Source organism: Panulirus ornatus, chromosome 11 (assembly GCF_036320965.1).
Source record: "Panulirus ornatus isolate Po-2019 chromosome 11, ASM3632096v1, whole genome shotgun sequence".
Classification (NCBI taxonomy): Eukaryota; Metazoa; Arthropoda; class Malacostraca; order Decapoda; family Palinuridae; genus Panulirus; species Panulirus ornatus.
In genome coordinates this window covers 56,981,570-57,000,313 of record NC_092234.1, presented here as the reverse complement: position 1 = coordinate 57,000,313, position 18,744 = coordinate 56,981,570, and the positions used below count along the sequence as shown (strand labels likewise).

General features: G+C 39.0%; 1 protein-coding gene and 1 long non-coding RNA gene across 9 annotated transcripts in view; one reads left to right on the top strand and one right to left on the bottom strand.

The window, feature by feature from the left end:
- Positions 1–5,057, top strand: part of LOC139751557 (uncharacterized) — a 29,404-nt gene extending 24,347 nt beyond the window's left edge. Inside the window, exon 2 of the long non-coding RNA XR_011713363.1 lies at positions 4,385–5,057. This is a non-coding gene — a long non-coding RNA (uncharacterized lncRNA). The remainder of the gene's footprint in view (positions 1–4,384) is intronic.
- Positions 105–18,744, bottom strand: part of Fas1 (fasciclin 1) — a 541,608-nt gene continuing 522,968 nt past the window's right edge. For all 8 annotated transcript variants that reach the window (XM_071667107.1, XM_071667100.1, XM_071667104.1 and 5 more), the window contains one exon: positions 105–4,589. In XM_071667107.1, coding sequence (XP_071523208.1) covers positions 4,381–4,589 — 209 coding nt within the window. In that variant the 3' untranslated portion in view covers positions 105–4,380. The remainder of the gene's footprint in view (positions 4,590–18,744) is intronic.

Genomic DNA, 18,744 nt, shown 5'->3' with positions numbered 1-18,744 from the left:
ATGGTTAAATTTTAGTTAGGGTAAATGATTTCTCTAGAACATGGCCTTTCTCATGTACCACAGTATGTACATTTGGTTAAAAAAGCTGTAATTAAAAGTATAAATCAAGGCTCAGGAGATTCATCTTTATTTATTTATCAATTAACTGACTTGACATCAAAATAATCTCCTAACATACGTGATAGATTTCTACACTTACATCATAAATAATCACTATGTAAAAGTTAGGCAGAAATGCCAACTTCCATTCCATCATAAGTGTTGAGTGAGTGACAACAAGCATTAGATAAAATTTCAAGGATTCATATTTAGCTTGTTCATTTATACAAAAGATTTCAAACTAAGGATTTATCTGAAGTTGCCCATTACTAATAGAATTTGAAAAGTGGAAGCTGTTTTACCTACTATTGTAGTTGAAAAGGGAAATAAAATCCTGCTCAGCAAAGCTCATCAGACGATGGAAGAAAGAAGGCAAAGTTACCATTACAGCTTAAATCTTTCTTAGGACAATCTTAAGAAAGTATTCTCAAAGTGCAGAGTGCCAAATTTACCAAGGCTGAAAATGAAATGCATCATTCCTGGTTACAGACATATAGTTATGGTGTAACCCACAGAAACCAGAGCTATTAACAGAGCTGTGAAATACTCCATATCTGTATTTCTATTACCTAATAATGCTCAACAGTACCTGTAAGATGCTGAAGACCTTGCTAAGTGATGAGCAGTAATAAAGACTATGTCCAACTGATGATGAATGACCTTCTTTGGGATGATTGCATACACCCTTAACACCTTTACACTCATCACCTACAAAGTCAGAGTGTATCAACCCATAATGTATCAATCCACACTGGATGAGTGTCCTACTGTACAGAGATCTCTGAGAGGACAATACATATAATTTACATAAAACTTGTAACACTAACACTGGGCATCGCATTTTGCATGAAAATGATTCTTTTGAACAGCACTGAAGACACACAGAACACATTTTCTCTTCTCTCATAGACACTTCCACTAGATAGGCTGCAACATTCCTACATGGTTCTACAAGACACACTCAACATCAAACAGTCCTATGTACAGAAAAAATGATGCCTCTGGTTCAGAATTACCTTGGAAAATCATAATCACAACAGATATAGTGTATTTTCTTTACATCAAAGTGATGTAATCAAATAACAAATCAAGCAACTGATATACAGGTCACTATGTAAGAGTTCTCAAATACCAAAATAAAGTAGCAATAATAGTATAAGAACAAATACTCATGAGGTAACATCTGTAATGTGAAAGGGGATATAATAAAAACTAAATGAACTCTTCAAATATATAAAACACACCAAATGATCAATGACATAGATGCCTCATAAGTTTAAGAAATGACAATCTTGGTGTAAAGATGTTAACTTCCCAGCTATAGTAAAAAAGAAAAATTTTCTGTAGAGTACACAGTCCAATTTATCAAGCTGGTCATTTGTATTAGCTCTAAAGCTTTTAAGGCTTCAGTGTCTGAATTATTCTGCATATATATATATATATATATATATATATATATATATATATATATATATATATATATATATATATTTTATTTATTTTATTATACTTTGTCACTGTCTGCTGCATTAGTGAGGTAGCGCAAGGAAACAGACGAAAGAATGGCCTAACCCACCCACATTCACATGTATATACATACATGCACATATACATACCTATTCATTACAACGTATACATACATATACATACACAGACATATACATATATACACACGTACATATTCATACTTGCTACCTTCATCCATTCCTGTCGCCACCCCGCCATACATGAAATGGCACCCCTGCATGCGTGCAAGGTAGCACTAGGATATATATATATATATATATATATATATATATATATATATATATATATATATTTGTAATAAGATTATACATATTTTTAATGTAATCAAATATACATTTGGTACAAAAGTTTGTATGATTGGGTATGCAACAATCATGTTTATATGTAATGTTAAGACCATATTTTTCCTGTAATGGTTGTGGTGGTCTCCATACTTCTTATTACTGACTAGATCACCAAAAACTGTTTTCCATTAAATCTCTTTACTGTCAGTGAAAATTGATACACCAACCAAAACATTATGTTGAAACTATGTAAATGATCATACTAAAATAAATGAGGCATTTACGTATTGATGAACTGCTTGAAGATCAAACTGTACAAGGTATATCTATTTGAAGAGTGAGGGAAACATGTCTGTGTATCATGAATGAAGAAACCCTATTGATGTTCAAACAATTGATTCTTCCACTTTTAAGGCAAACAGGCGGAAAGTGGAAAGAACATTGAAAAGAGCAAGAAAAAGTTCTTGTACTGAGTAATCTCCAGCTATCAGTGGCTGAATGCCAATGATATATGTTTCCTATTTTGTGGACTTCAAGGATACAATTTGATAATAAAATGGAGAAAATATACTTCTGACATACACAAGTAATTCATTATGATTTATTCTTACAGTAGTAATTCAAATTCGCTTTTCCTTCATGTGTTTTAGGTTAGGAAATCTAACCTTCTGCTTTTTGTGACTTATAGACCACAGCCCTTCTCATCTGAAACTGGCTTCAGTGAATATATACAAGTATTTGAGATTAATATCCATGCGTACACTCTTGCTAGTGTAAAATGTACCTCTGATTAAATAAAATTTTGCTTAAAATTACAAATAAATACATTATATAATTATTACTCAATATTTGTAAGCTTAACTCAATTCAAAGCTACATTAAATGACTGTAAAATGTACGATCAGACCAAAAATTACTTTTACCTCTATGTTTGATGGTTGGTAGTTGATTGGTTGGGCTTCAGGCCTATTAACTGCTAGGGTCATTAAGGCTGTCAACACCAACCAAAAAATCTTTAACACCATCTTCATGTGTTAAAGATTCTAAGACCACATATACTTTCACTGTGCATGTGGCCCATGAATGATGGATTTCAAAGTGAACACCACCTCTCCTGTTGTCTTGATACTGATAAGAAACATGACTGTGACACCATTGTATTATGATTCATGGATTTCAAAGTGAACACCACCTCTCCTGTTGTCTTGATACTGATAGGAAACGACTGTGACACCATTGTATTATGCAAGCTACAGAAACAGTCACTAGTGGTTTTACATATTCCTATATGAGGAAAGCAGAGCTACTAATGTGGACCCAGATGCAAGAGCTTTGTTTGGTATTTTTCACCGGGTTGTCAAAGTGTTCAACACTGAAGGGGTAAAAGTAATTTATGACCTGACAGTACATAACTTGTAAGAGCCAGCATGTGATTCTACATTGGTTTGATTATTGCATCTGAAATGTACTTAGTGAAGCTTTGATTCAAGTTCTGTCATTTTTAGAAACTTTATAAATAAAATGCATATGCTGAAAATCTATACAAGCTTATTATACATGGCAGTTTTATGCATCCAAGTATCTTTACATTACCCACAATAATTCTTTTTATAATACCCTGACAAGTTGGAACAACAACAATAGGTTCTAGCTGTGGTTTTTGTGATACATAGTACTAGATGTTTTAGCAGGGTTATTACACATCAGCTCTTCATGCAGATAATACATTATATAAGATTCAAAAGTTTGAAAGGAACATTATACCATCATTAGTTTGGTCATGGTATCTTAGATATGCATGATAGAGTACTAAATTTAGCATTGGAGGTTTTTGGTGAATGATTATCTATATCCAATTAAGATGGGTTCAGATACAGTTAAATGCCATATTTTTATAAGCATACCAGTATATTATAAGATTTTATCACATAACATGTATATTAACAGATTTTGTATATGAAAATCCTAATGCTTATCATACAATCAATGAGAGCACGATGAGATCTTAAAAGTCATTTTTTTCAATTTCAGGTCAATAAATTTGTCAAATATCTCATCATATTTAACGGTCTAAACAGTAAGTTTGGTAATCCTGGAAATAATTTTGTTTATGAGAATACTGAATATCTGGGAATTATTACATAATTAGTCCTTTTGATGTACTTTTATCATCTTTTTAACTGTAATTGACATGTCTGACTAATATGAAAGGCTTTGAGAAAAGCCAAGTGCTTTTTACTCTTTTATTTAACACGGTTTTTTTTTTTTCTGTTAATGTCTATATCAGATACTTGTTAATAGTACTGGAAGTACTAGACAGGAGTATCTTGAACTCACTGAAATCTGTCTGATGTTGCTGTGAACATCCTGTAATAAAGTCTTTAACCAGAGTTGTGAAGGAAGTTACAGGAATATTCAGAGACTTTTTAATTTGTGTATGTGTAATATTACTGCTTCCTCCTTTTTGTTTTCAGTGGTGAAGAGCACGAGCAAAGGCAACTGTGACAAAAGTAGCAATAAGAGTAGCCATTCCAGTAACAGCAGGCATAGCAGACCCAGACACAGTGACGTCACGATTCAACATCAAAACTTGATCTATGACATGAACCACTCCATTGACACATTCAACGTCAGGGCGGATTACCCGAGCCTTGATGCCATTCCATTCCACGTAGTACTCTAAAACATGAAAAGAAAAAAATTCTTAAATTCTATCCATTCAAAATGACACACAAATATTTTAAAGAACTGAATAAAGATTATTTTACCAGGTAGCCATTGTACAGTCCAACCTTAGTGATTTGATAGTGCCAGATAACCAAAAACACCATACAATTATCAAAATTTGCTTAAAAACTGAAGCTGTGAAAAAAGTATGACCATAAGGCTGTCTTTATGCACCACTCATGTTCATGCAGCCATTCCCTCCTCTTCCACCTTTTATCTTGATGTATACTTTCAGCCCTTGGTTGCACTTTGAATTAATGCATCCCTAATTATTAGTAAAAAAGATGAGTGAGGATTAAGGTTTAGGATCAAACAAATGACATGTAAGAGCTCACTGATGTGACAGATTTGTGAAAGAAAGTCTACATATTTTAATATATAAAATTCTATTTTGCCTTAATAATAAATATGTCAGGACATTTCAAGGCATTTTTCATATCATGCATTTTATAATGATTTCAAAACAGTACTTTGAACCACATTCCAGCCATAGGCAAAATATGCTTCAATTTGCATCCCATCCACTGGTCAGCCTGTGAGCACGAACACACGTAGGGTAACATCTGATATCACCTTGGTTTATCTACCTGTTTCCCCATTATTTATCAATTTCACAGCAAATGCAGTTATTTCAGTATGTCTGCAAGGAGTGTTAAAGTTACTCAAAGCATTCCTTATGTTAGGCTATCGCTTTGGTTCTGAAAAATTGCAAATTGCTATGATGGTCAGAAACTCATGGCTTTAGCCAAGACCATGAGTCTCACTTTTTCAACTATGGCCACTCAAGAAAAACATGGAATTAGACTAATTTGTGTCTGGGACTCCATTAACTGTGCAAGAGGAGCCATGTAGTGAAGGAGATGGAAAATATGTTGAGCAATTGAATCAAAAACCAGAATCAAGGAAGTTACCATGATGGCTAGGATTACTAGGAAGAAGGACAAGGCATTATTTAATGACTTGAAGGGTGAATCAGGTGAGACGAGTCAGAAGGAAACTTTTGGGGCATCATTTCATCATAGTTTGCATACACATCTACAGGACTGGTAAGGCTGCCAGTGCTGATAATTAAGCAGTTGAATAGTATCTTGGGTATACAATGAAATATTGAGGAAGGAGGATACCCAGCTCAGCAAATGTTTCACGAGGAAGGGACTAGCCTATTTTCAAAAAAGGATGCCAGCCAGGACATTCACTAGCAAGGGTTCTAGGCACCAAAGATCACCTGATGCTTCTACAAGGAGTTAATGCTGAGGAAGTTATGTAAAGTCAGCATTACCTGTGATTTGGCATTTTCATTGAAAGGCTTGGGTCACCTTATGTATTTTTCATGAGTGGTGAAGTGGCTCTTTTTATTCAGTTGTAGAACAGTACTTTTTTTTGCTTTGACGCTGTCTCCCGCGTTTGCGAGGTAGTGCAAGGAAACAGACAAAAGAAATGGCCCAACCCACCACCATACACATGTATATACATACGTCCGCACACGCAAATATACATACCTACACAGCTTTCCATGGTTTACCCCAGACGCTTCACATGCCCTGATTCAATCCACTGACAGCACGTCAACCCCGGTATACCACATCGATCCAATTCACTCTATTCCTTGCCCTCCTTTCACCCTCCTGCATGTTCAGGCCCCAATCACACAAAATCTTTTTCACTCCATCTTTCCACCTCCAATTTAGTCTCCCACTTCTCCTCGTTCCCTCCACCTCCGACACATATATCCTCTTGGTCAATCTTTCCTCACTCATTCTCTCCAAGTAACCAAACCATTTCAAAACACCCTCTTCTGCTCTCTCAACCACGCTCTTTTTATTTCCACACATCTCTCTTACCCTTACGTTACTTACTCGATCAAACCACCTCACACCACACATTGTCCTCAAACATCTCATTTCCAGCACATCCATCCTCCTGCGCACAACTCTATCCATAGCCCACGCCTCGCAACCATACAACATTGTTGGAACCACTATTCCTTCAAACATACCCATTTTTGCTTTCCGAGATAATGTTCTCGACTTCCACACATTCTTCAAGGCTCCCAGGATTTTTGCCCCCTCCCCCACCCTATGATCCACTTTCGCTTCCATGGTTCCATCCGCTGCCAGATCCACTCCCAGATATCTAAAACACTTTACTTCCTCCAGTTTTTCTCCATTCAAACTTACCTCCCAATTGACTTGACCCTCAACCCTACTGTACCTAATAACCTTGCTCTTATTCACATTTACTCTTAACTTTCTTCTTTCACACACTTTACCAAACTCAGTCACCAGCTTCTGCAGTTTCTCACATGAATCAGCCATCAGCGCTGTATCATCAGCAAACAACAACTGACTCACTTCCCAAGCTCTCTCATCCCCAACAGACTTCATACTTGCCCCTCTTTCCAAAACTCTTACATTTACCTCCCTAACAACCCCATCCATAAACAAATTAAACAACCATGGAGACATCACACACCCCTGCCACAAACCTACATTCACTGAGAACCAATCACTTTCCTCTCTTCCTACACGTACACATGCCATACTTCCTCGATAAAAACTTTTCACTGCTTCTAACAACTTGCCTCCCACACTGTATATTCTTGATACCTTCCACAGAGCATCTCTATCATATGCCTTCTCCAGATCCATAAATGCTACATACAAATGCATTTGCTTTTCTAAGTATTTCTCACATACATTCTTCAAAGCAAACACCTGATCCACACATCCTCTACCACTTCTGAAACCACACTGCTCTTCCCCAATATGATGCTCTGTACATGCCTTCACCCTCTCAATCAATACCCTCCCATATAATTTACCAGGAATACTCAACAAACTTATACCTCTGTAATTTGAGCACTCACTCTTATCCCCTTTGCCTTTGTACAATGCACGCATTCCGCCACTCCTCAGTACAGTACTATGCCATTAAAATTTAGCCATTAAAAAAAAAGCACAGTTCATTCTTAAAAATGCACTAGGGCCATCCTGAACACCTGACTAAGAAAAATGCAAACATTAGGGTGAGTGAGGAAAGATTGACAAAGAGGATATGTGTGTCAGAGGTGGAGGGAACGAGGAGAAATGGGAGACCAAATTGGGAGGTGGAAAGATGGAGTGAAAAAGATTTTGAGCGATCGGGGCCTGAACATGAAGGAGGGTGAAAGGCATGCAAGGAATTAAGTGAATTGGAACAATGTGGTATACCGGGGTCGACGTGCTGTCAATGGATTGAACCAGGGCATGTGAAGCATCTGGTAAACCATGGAAAGTTTTGTGGGGCCTGGATGTGGAAAGGGAGCTGTGGTGTAGGTGCATTATACATGACTGCAAGAAACTTCAGTGTGAACAAATGTGGCCTTTGTTGTCTTTTCCTACCTTGCGTGCATGCGGGGGGAGGGGGTCGTCATTTCATGTGTGGAGGGGTGGCAAAGGAAATGAATAAAGGCAGCAAGTATGAATTATGTACATGTGTATATATGTATATGTCTGTGTATGAATATATATATGTATATACATGTGTATGTGGGTGGGTTGGGCCATTCTTTCGTCTGTTTCCTTGCACTACCTCACTAATATGGGAGATATCGACAAAGTATAATAAAATAAAATATATATACATATATGGGGGGGGGGGTTGCAATAGGGAAGCCTAGTTATCTTCCTTTTTCCTCCCAGTAAACCTCACTCCACTCCATTACAACCAAAACCCCTTATCACCACAATCTGGTAAGTTTTTCAATATAATCTAAATGTATACTAAGAGCTGTTTCATGTATATCCTTACTTAAGAGTTTGATGTGAAAAAATTCCCTTAGAACATAAACTCCACTCCCCAAGCTATATGATGGGTCTCATTTGCTTGATTTACAGTTCCCCAGCTTGTAAGTTTTCCAGGAATATAATCCTATCAAAAATTGGAGCTTCTGGTATCTTCATGTTTGTGGGGCACATAAGTGTAGACTGTAAGATACTATAGAAAGAAGGATCGTTTCCCCTTGCTCAAGCAGTGCTTTACCATAGCTAGGGGGTTCCTGATATTGTAAATTTAAACATGGGACTACATATCCACCATCTGCATGCTGCAAACCTCTAAAGTATAACCTTGATACTATCCAGATATCACTCTAATATATTCAAGTTTTTTACAAGTGAAAAACTACTTCCCCTTAATAATTCAGAGATGCTAGAGCCCTACAGACTAAGCAACCTTCCTGCTAACATTATGTATATACACACATTATATGTGTATAAAAGTAAAAATAATTATCCTTTATATACTAAAAGCACATGACTAATGACAGTCTTCTTAATACCCTGCACTTACAATGGCACAACTTTTTGATGTGCCTGTAAAACTTACTTTCTGTAATGTATACTTTTGGTGTTCAGGGCAGGAATAGGTGAACCTGTCTATGTGGAAGACAAAGGATTTTCAACTCTCAAATAAAGTAACTTTTAAACTCACACTTCTTATTTCATTATAAGTCCTTAGCTTGATATAGTCTGCATGAAAATCCCACGTCTAAAATGAAGAAATTCATTATATTTTAACTTGATACTAATTATTCTCATATAATACAAAAAAGAGGAACCAAGGTGATTTTGCAACTGCATATTTTAATAATTTTGAAAAATGCATGGATGACCAAGAAACAGACAATAAAACCATAAATAATCATGGCTGTATTGTAATGGTTTATTAGAAAATATCTATAGTCATACGAGTTACGTAGCTTGAGGCAGTACTGCTCTAAGTTGATTTTTACTGAAAATATATCTCATGATAATATGGATGTTATGGGCACTGTTGAATAAATATGCAGCTAAAACATAGAACATATTAAACAAAAATTTAGTGGATTCCGTATCATGATTTTTGACAAATGTTTTATTAACAAACTAAGGAAAGTAGGCATATCTTATAGTATAGTTATATCATCAAACAATATAGCAGTCAGTGTTCCTGGCTAAGGGTGATTATTGGTGCCTATACACCCGGGCATGAGAAGAAAGATCATGAGAGACAAGTGTTTTGGGGGCAGCTGAGTGAGTGTGTCAGCAGTTTTGAAGCACGAGACTGGGTTATAGTGATGGGTGATTTGAATGCAAAGGTGAGTAATGTGGCAGTTGAAGGAATAATTGGTGTACATGGGGTGTTCAGCTTTGTAAACGGAAATGGTGAAGAGCTTGTAGATTTGTGTGCTGGAAAAGGAATGGTGATTGGGAATACCTGGTATAAAAAGAGAGATATACATAAGTATACGTATGTAAGTAGGAGAGATGGTCAGACAGCATTATTGGATTATGTGTTGATAGGCGCATGAAAGAGAATTTTTTTGATGTTAATGTGCTGAGAGTTGCAACCGGAGGGATGTCTGATCATTATCTTGTGGAGGCGAAGGTGAAGATTTGTAGAGGTTTTCAGAAAAGAAGAGAGAATGTTGGGGTGAAGAGAGTGGTGAGAGTAAGTTAGCTTGGGAAGGAGACTTGTGTGAGGAAGTAATAGGAGAGACTGAGTGCAGAATGGAAAAAGTGAGAGCAAAGGAGGTAAGGGAAGTGGGGGAGGAATGGGATGTATTTAGGGAAGCAGTGATGGCTTGCACAAAAGATGCTTGTGGCATGAGAAAGGTGGGAGGTGGGCAGATTAGAAAGGGTAGTGAGTGGTGGGATGAAGTAAGATTATTAGTGAATGAGAAGAGAGAGGCATTTGGACAATTTTTGCAGGGAAATAGTGCAAATGACTGGGAGATGTATAAAAGAAAGAGGCAGGAAGTCAAGAGAAAAGTGCAAGAGGTGAAAAAGGGGGCAAATGAGAGTTGGGGTGTGATAGTATCATTAAATTTTAGGGAGAATAAAAAGATGTTTTGGAAGGATGTAAATAAAGTACGTAAAACAAGAGAACAAATGGGAATATCGATAAAGGGGGCTAATGGGGAGGTAATAACAAGTAGTGGTGATGTGAGGAGATGTGAGTATTTTGAAGGTCTGTTGAATGTGTTAGATGATAGAGTGACAGATATAGGGTGTTTTGGTCGAGGTTCTGTGCGAAGTGACAGGGTCTAGGAGAATGGTTTAGTAAACAGAGAAGAGGTAATGAAGGCTTTGCGGAAGATCAAAGCCGGCAAGGCGTCAGGTTTGGATGGTAATGCAGTGAATTTATTAAAAAAGGGGTGACTGTGTTGTTGATTGGTTGGTTTGATGGGTTGGTGAGGATATTCAATGTATGTATGACTCGTGGGGAAGTACCTGAGGATTGGCGGAATGCATGCATAGTGCCATTGTACAAAGGAAAAGGGGATAAAGGTGAGTGTTCAAATTAGAGGAATGATTTTTGTTGAGTATTCCTGGAAAATTATATGGGAGGGTATTGACCGAGAGGGTGAAGGCATGTACAGAGCATCAGACTGGGGAGGAGCAGTGTGGTTTCATAAGTGGTAGAGGATGTGTGGATGAGGTGTTTGCTTTGAAGAATGTATGAGAGAAATACTTAGAAAAACAAATGGATTTGTATGTAGCATTTATGGATCTGGAGAAGGCATATGATAGAGTTGATAGAGATGCTCTGTGAAAGGTATTGAGAGTATATGGTGTGGGAGGTAAGTTGCTAGAAGCAGTGAAAAGTTTTTACCAAGGATGTAAGGCATGTGTATGAGTAGGAAGAGAGGAAAGTGATTGGTTTTCAGTGAATGTCAGTTTGCGGGAAGGGTGCATGATGTCTTCATGTTTGTTTGATTTGTTTAAGGATAGGATTGTTAAGGAGATGAATGCAAGAATTTGGAGAGAGGGCTTGGGAAGTGAGTCAGTTGTTGTTCGCTGATGATACAGCGCTGGTGGCTGATTTGGGTGAGGAACTGCAGAGGCTGGTGACTGAGTTTGGTAAAGTGTGTGAAAGAAGAAAGCTGAGAGTAAATGTGAATAAGAGCAAGGTTATTAGGTACAGTAGGGTTGAGGGACAAGTCAATTGGGAGGTAAGTTTGAATGGAGAAAAACTGGAGGAAGTGAAGTGTTTTAGATATCTGGGAGTGAATTTAATAGCGGAGGGAACCATGGAAGCGGAAGTGAATCACAGGGTGGGAGAGGGATGAAGGTTCTGGGAGTGTTGAAGAATATGTAGAAGGTGAGAACATTATCTTAGAAAGCAAAAATGGGTAAGTTTGAAGGAATAGTGGATCCAACAATGTTATATGGTTCTAAGGCATGTGATATAGATAAGGTTGTGCGGAGGAGGGTGGATGTGTTGGAAATGACATGTTTGAGGACAGTATGTGGTGTGAGGTGGTTTGGCCGAGTAAGTAATGAAAGGGTAAGAGAGATGTGTAGTAATAAAAAGAGTGTGGTTGAGAGAGCGGAAGAGGGTGTATTGAAATCGTTTGGTCACATGGAGAGAATGAGTGAGGAAAGATTGACAAAGAGGATATATGTGTCAGAGGTGGAGGGAACGAGGAGAAGTGGGAGAGCAAATTGGAGGTGGAAGAATGGAGTGAAAAAGATTTTGAGCAACCGGGGCCTGAACATGCAGGAGGGTGAAAGGCGTAAAAGAAAGAGTGAATTGGAAAAACATATACCAGGGTCAACATGCTGTCAATGGATTGAACCAGGGCATGTTGAAGTGTCTGGGGTAAACCATGGAAAGTTTTATGTGGCCTACATGTGGAAAGGGAGCTGTGGTTTTGGTGACTACACATGACAGCTAGAGACTGAGTGTGAACGAATGTGGCCTTTGTTGTCATTTCCTAGTGCTTCCTTGCACATGTGCGAGGGAGGGGGGTGCCATTTCATGTGTGGCAAGGTGGTGACGGGAATGGCTGAGGGCAGCAAGTATGAATATGTACATGTGTATATATGTATTTGTCTGTGTATGAAATATGTATGTATACATTGAAATGTATAGCTATGTATGTGTGGGGGCGTGTATGTATATACATGTGTATGTGGGTGGGTTGGGCCATTCTTTCGTCTGTTCCCTTGCAACAGTGACAACGTACAATAAATATATATATATATATATATATATATATATATATATATATATATATATATATATATATATATATATATATATATATATATGTGGTTTCAGAAGTGGTAGAGGATGTGTGGATCAGGTGTTTGCTTTGAAGAATGTATGTGAGAAATACTTAGAAAAGCAAATGGATTTGTATGTAGCATTTATGGATCTGGAGAAGGCATATGATAGAGTTGATAGAGATGCTCTGTGGAAGGTATTAAGAATATATGGTGTGGGAGGCAAGTTGTTAGAAGCAGTGAAAAGTTTTTATCGAGGATGTAAGGCATGTGTACGTGTAGGAAGAGAGGAAAGTGATTGGTTCTCAGTGAATGTAGGTTTGCGGCAGGGGTGTGTGATGTCTCCATGGTTGTTTAATTTGTTTATGGATGGGGTTGTTAGGGAGGTGAATGCAAGAGTTTTGGAAAGAGGGGCAAGTATGAAGTCTGTTGGGGATGAGAGAGCTTGGGAAGTGAGTCAGTTGTTGTTCGCTGATGATACAGCGCTGGTGGCTGATTCATGTGAGAAACTGCAGAAGCTGGTGACTGAGTTTGGTAAAGTGTGTGAAAGAAGAAAGTTAAGAGTAAATGTGAATAAGAGCAAGGTTATTAGGTACAGTAGGGTTGAGGGTCAATTCAATTGGGAGGTGAGTTTGAATGGAGAAAAACTGGAGGAAGTGAAGTGTTTTAGATATCTGGGAGTGGATCTGGCAGTGGATGGAACCATGGAAGCGGAAGTGGATCATAGGGTGGGGGAGGGGGCGAAAGTTCTGGGAGCCTTGAAGAATGTGTGGAAGTCGAGAACATTATCTCGGAAAGCAAAAATGGGTATGTTTGAAGGAATAGTGGTTCCAACAATGTTGTATGGTTGCGAGGCGTGGACTATGGATAGAGTTGTGCGCAGGAGGATGGATGTGCTGGAAATGAGATGTTTGAGGACAATGTGTGGTGTGAGGTGGTTTGATCAAGTAAGTAATGTAAGGGTAAGAGAGATGTGTGGAAATAAAAAGAGCGTGGTTGAGAGAGCAGAAGAGGGTGTTTTGAAATGGTTTGGTCACATGGAGAGAATGAGTGAGGAAAGATTGACCAAGAGGATATATGTGTCGGAGGTGGAGGGAACGAGGAGAAGAGGGAGACCAAATTGGAGGTGGAAAGATGGAGTGAAAAAGATTTTGTGTGATCGGGGCCTGAACATGCAGGAGGGTGAAAGGAGGGCAAGGAATAGAGTGAGTTGGAGCGATGTGGTATACTGGGGTTGACGTGCTGTCAGTGGATTGAATCAAGGCATGTGAAGCGTCTGGGGTAAACCATGGAAAGCTGTGTAGGTATGTATATTTGCGTGTGTGGACGTATGTATATACATGTGTATGGGGGTGGGTTGGGCCACTTCTTTCGTCTGTTTCCTTGCGCTACCTCGCAAACCCGGGAGACGGCGACAAAACAAAAAAAAAAAAAATATATATATATATACACGAATAAAGTACATATGAACGCACACTTTCACAGAACATACAAACCTCCTACAGCCTGGCCCATATCCTAGCTGTAGCCCTCCCGCCTATGACACAGGGGTACCAGGTTCAATCCTGGCTGTAGGAGGTTTGTATGATATATATATATATATATATATATATATATATATATATATATATATATATATATATATATATATATACATTTTTTTTTCATACTATTCGCCATTTCCCACGATAGCGAGGTAGCGTTAAGAACAGAGGACTGGGACTTGAGGGAATATCCTCACCTGGCCCTCTTCTCTGTTCCTTCTTTTGGAAAATTAAAAAAAAAACGAGAGGGGAGGATTTCCAGCCCCCCGCTCCCTTCCCTTTTAGTCGCCTTCTACGACACGCAGGGAATACGTGGGAAGTATTCTTTCTCCCCTATCCCCAGGGAATATATATATATATATATATATATATATATATATATATATATATATATATATATATATATATATATATATTTTTTTTTGCTTTGTCGCTGTCTACGCGTTTGCGAGGTAGCGCAAGGAAACAGACGAAAGAAATGGCTCAACCCACCCCCATACACATGTATATACATACACGTCCACACACGCAAATATACATACCTATACAGCTTTCCATGGTTTACCCCACACGCTTCACATGCCCTGATTCAATCCACTGACAGCACATCAACCCCGGTATACCACATCGATCCAATTCACTCTATTCTTTGCCCTCCTTTCACCCTCCTGCATGTTCAGGCCCCGATCACACAAAATCTTTTTCACTCCATCTTTCCACCTCCATTTTGGTCTCCCACTTCTCCTCCTTCCCTCCACCTCCGACACCTATATCCTCTTGGTCAATCTTTCCTCACTCATTCTCTCCATGTGCCCAAACCATTTCAAAACATCCTCTTCTGCTCTCTCAACCACGCTCTTTTTATTTCCACACATCTCTCTTACCCTTACGTTACTTACTCGATCAAACCACCTCACACCACACACACACACATATATATATATATATATTTTTTTTTTGCTTTATTATATATATATATATATATATATATATATATATATATATATATATATATATATATATAATAAAATATATATTATTTATTTATTTTGCTTTGTCACTGTCTCCCGCGTTAGCGAGGTAGCGCAAGGAAACAGATGAAAGAATGGCCCAACCCACCCACATACACATGTATATACATACACATCCACACACGCAAATATACATACCTATACATCTCAATGTACACCTATATATACACAGACATATACATATATAAACATGTACATAATTCATAGTCTGCCTTTATTTATTCCCATCGCCACCTCACCACTCATGGAATAACATCCCCCTCATGTGTGCGAGGTAGCGCTAGGAAAAAACAACAAAGGCCCCATTCGTTCACACTCAAGTCTCTAGCTGTCATGTAATAATGCACCGAAACCACAGCTCCCTTTCTACATCCAGGCCCCACAGAACTTTCCATGGTTTACCCCAAACGCTTCACATGCCCTGGTTCAATCCATTGACAGTACGTCGACCCCGGTATACCACATCGTTCCAATTCACTCTATTCCTTGCATGCCTTTCACCCTCCTGCATGTTCAGGCCCCAATCACTCAAAATCTTTTTCACTCCATCTTTCCACCTCTAATTTGGTCTCCCACTTCTCCTCGTTCCCTCCACCTCTGACACATATATCCTCTTGGTCAATCTTTTCTCACTCATTCTCTCCATGTGACCAAACCATTTTAAAACACCCTCTTCTGCTCTCTCAACCACATCTCTCTTACCCTATTATTACTTACTTGATCAAACCACCTCACACCACATATTGTCCTCAAAAATCTCATTTCCAGCACATCCACCCTCCTCCGCACAACTCTATCCATAGCCTACACCTCACAACCATACAACATTGTTGGAACAACTATTCCTTCAAACATACCCATTTTTGCTTTCCGAGATAATCTTCTCAACTTCCACACATTCTTCAAGGCTCCCAGAATTTTCGTCCCCTCCCCCACTCTATGATTAACTTCCGCTTCCATGGTTTCATCCGCTGCCAAATCCACTCCCAAATATCTAAAACACTTCACCTCCTCCAGTTTTTCTCCATTCAAACTTACCTCCCAATTGACTTGACCCTCAACCCTACTGTACCTAATAACCTTGCTCTTATTCACATTTACTCTCAACTTTCTTCTTTCACACACTTTACCAAACTCAGTCACCAACGCTGTATCATCAGCGAACAAAAACTGACTCCCTTCCCAAGCTCTCTCATCCACAACAGACTGCATACTTGCCCCTCTTTCCAAAACTCTTGCATTCACCTCCCTAACAACCCCATCCATAAATAAATTAAACAACCATGGAGACATCACACACCCCTGCCGCAAACCTACATTCACTGAGAACCAATCACTGTCCTCTCTTCCTACTCATACACATGCCTTACATCTTCGATAAAAACTTTTCACTGCTTCTAACAACTTGCCTCCCACACCATATATTCTTAATACCTTCCACAGAGCATCTCTATCAACTCTTATCATATGCCTTCTCCAGATCCATACATGCTACATACAAATCCATTTGCTTTTCTAAGTATTTCTCACCTCATTCTTCAAAGCAAACACCTGATCCACACACCCTCTACCACTTCTGAAACCACACTGCTCTTCCCCAATCTGATGCTCTGTACATGCCTTCACCCTCTCAATCAATACCCTTCCATATAATTTACCAGGAATACTCAATAAACTTATACCTCTGTAATTGGAGCACTCACCTTTGTCCCCTTTGCCTTTGTACAATGGCACTATGCAAGCATTCCGCCAATCCTCAGGCACCTCACCATGAATCATACATACATTAAATAACGTTACCAACCAGTCAACAATACAATCACCCCTTTTTAATAAATTCCACTGCAATACCATCCAAACCCGCTGCCTTGCCGGCTTTCATCTTCCGCAAAGCTTTTGCTATTTCTTCTCTGTTTACCAAATCATCCTCCGTAACCCTCTCACTTTGCACACCACCTCAACCAAAACACCCTATATCTGCCACTCTATCATCAAACACATTCAACAAACCTTCAAAATACTCACTCCATCTCCTTCTCACATCACCACTACTTGTTATCATCTCCCCATTAGCCCCTTTCACTGAAGTTCCCATTTGTTCCCTTGTCTTACGCACTTTATTTACCTCTTTCCAAAACATCTTTTTATTCTCCCTAAAATTTAATGATACTCTCTCACTCCAACTCTCATTTGCCCTCTTTTTCACCTCTTGCACCTTTCTCTTGACCTCCTGCCTCTTTCTTTTATACATCTCCCACTCATTTGCATTATTTCCCTGCAAAAATTGTCCAAATGCCTCTCTTCTCTTTCACTAATAATCTTACTTCTTCATCCCACCACTCACTACCCTTTCTAATCTGCCCACCTTCCACGCTTCTCATGCCACAAGCATCTTTTGCGCAAGCCATCACTGCTTCCCTAAATACATCCCATTCCTCCCCCACTCCCCTTACCTCCTTTGTTCTCACCTTTTTCCATTCTGTACTCAGTCTCTCCTGGTACTTCCTCACACAAGTCTCCTTCCCGAGCTAACTTACTCTCACCACTCTCTTAACCCCAACATTCTCTCTTCTTTTCTGAAAACCTCTACAAATCTTCACCTTCACCTCCACAAGATAATGATAAGACATCCCTCCAGTTGCACCTCTCAGCACATTAACATCCAAAAGTCTCTCTTTCGCGCGCCTGTCAATTAACACGTAATCCAATAATGCTCCCTGGCCATCTCTCCTACTTACTTATGTATACTTTTGTATATCACTCTTTTTAAACCAGGTATTCCCAATCACCAGTCCTTTTTCAGCACATAAATCTACAAGCTCTTCACCATTTCCATTTACAACACTGAACACCCCATGTATACCAATTATTCCCTCAACTGCCACATTACTCACCTTTGCATTCAAATCACCCATCACTATAACCCGGTCTTGTGCATCAAAACCGCTAACACACTCATTCAGCTGCTCCCAAAACACTTGCCTCTCATGATCTTTCTTCTCATGCACCAATAATCACCCATCTCCCTCCATCAACTTTCAGTTTTACCCATATGAATCTAGAGTTTACTTTCTTACACTCTACCACATAATCCCACCACTCCTGTTTCAGGAGTAGTGCTACTCCTTCCCTTGCTCTTTTCCTCTCACTAACCCCTGACTTTACTCCCAAGACATTTCCAAACCACTCTTCCCCTTTACCCTTGAGCTTCGTTTCACTCAGAGCCAAAACATCCAGGTTCCTTTCCTCAAACATACTACCTATCTCTCCTTTTTTCTCATCTTGGTTACATCCACACACATTTAGACACCTCAATCTGAGCCTTCGAGGAGGATTAGCACTCCCCACGTGACTCTTTCTTCTGTTTCCCCTTTTAGAAAGTTAAAATACAAGGAGGGGAGGGTTTCTAGCCCCTCGCTCCCGTCCCCTTTAGTCGCCTTCTACGACACGTGAGGAATGCGTGGGAAGTATTCTTTCTCCCCTATCCCCAGGGATAGAATAT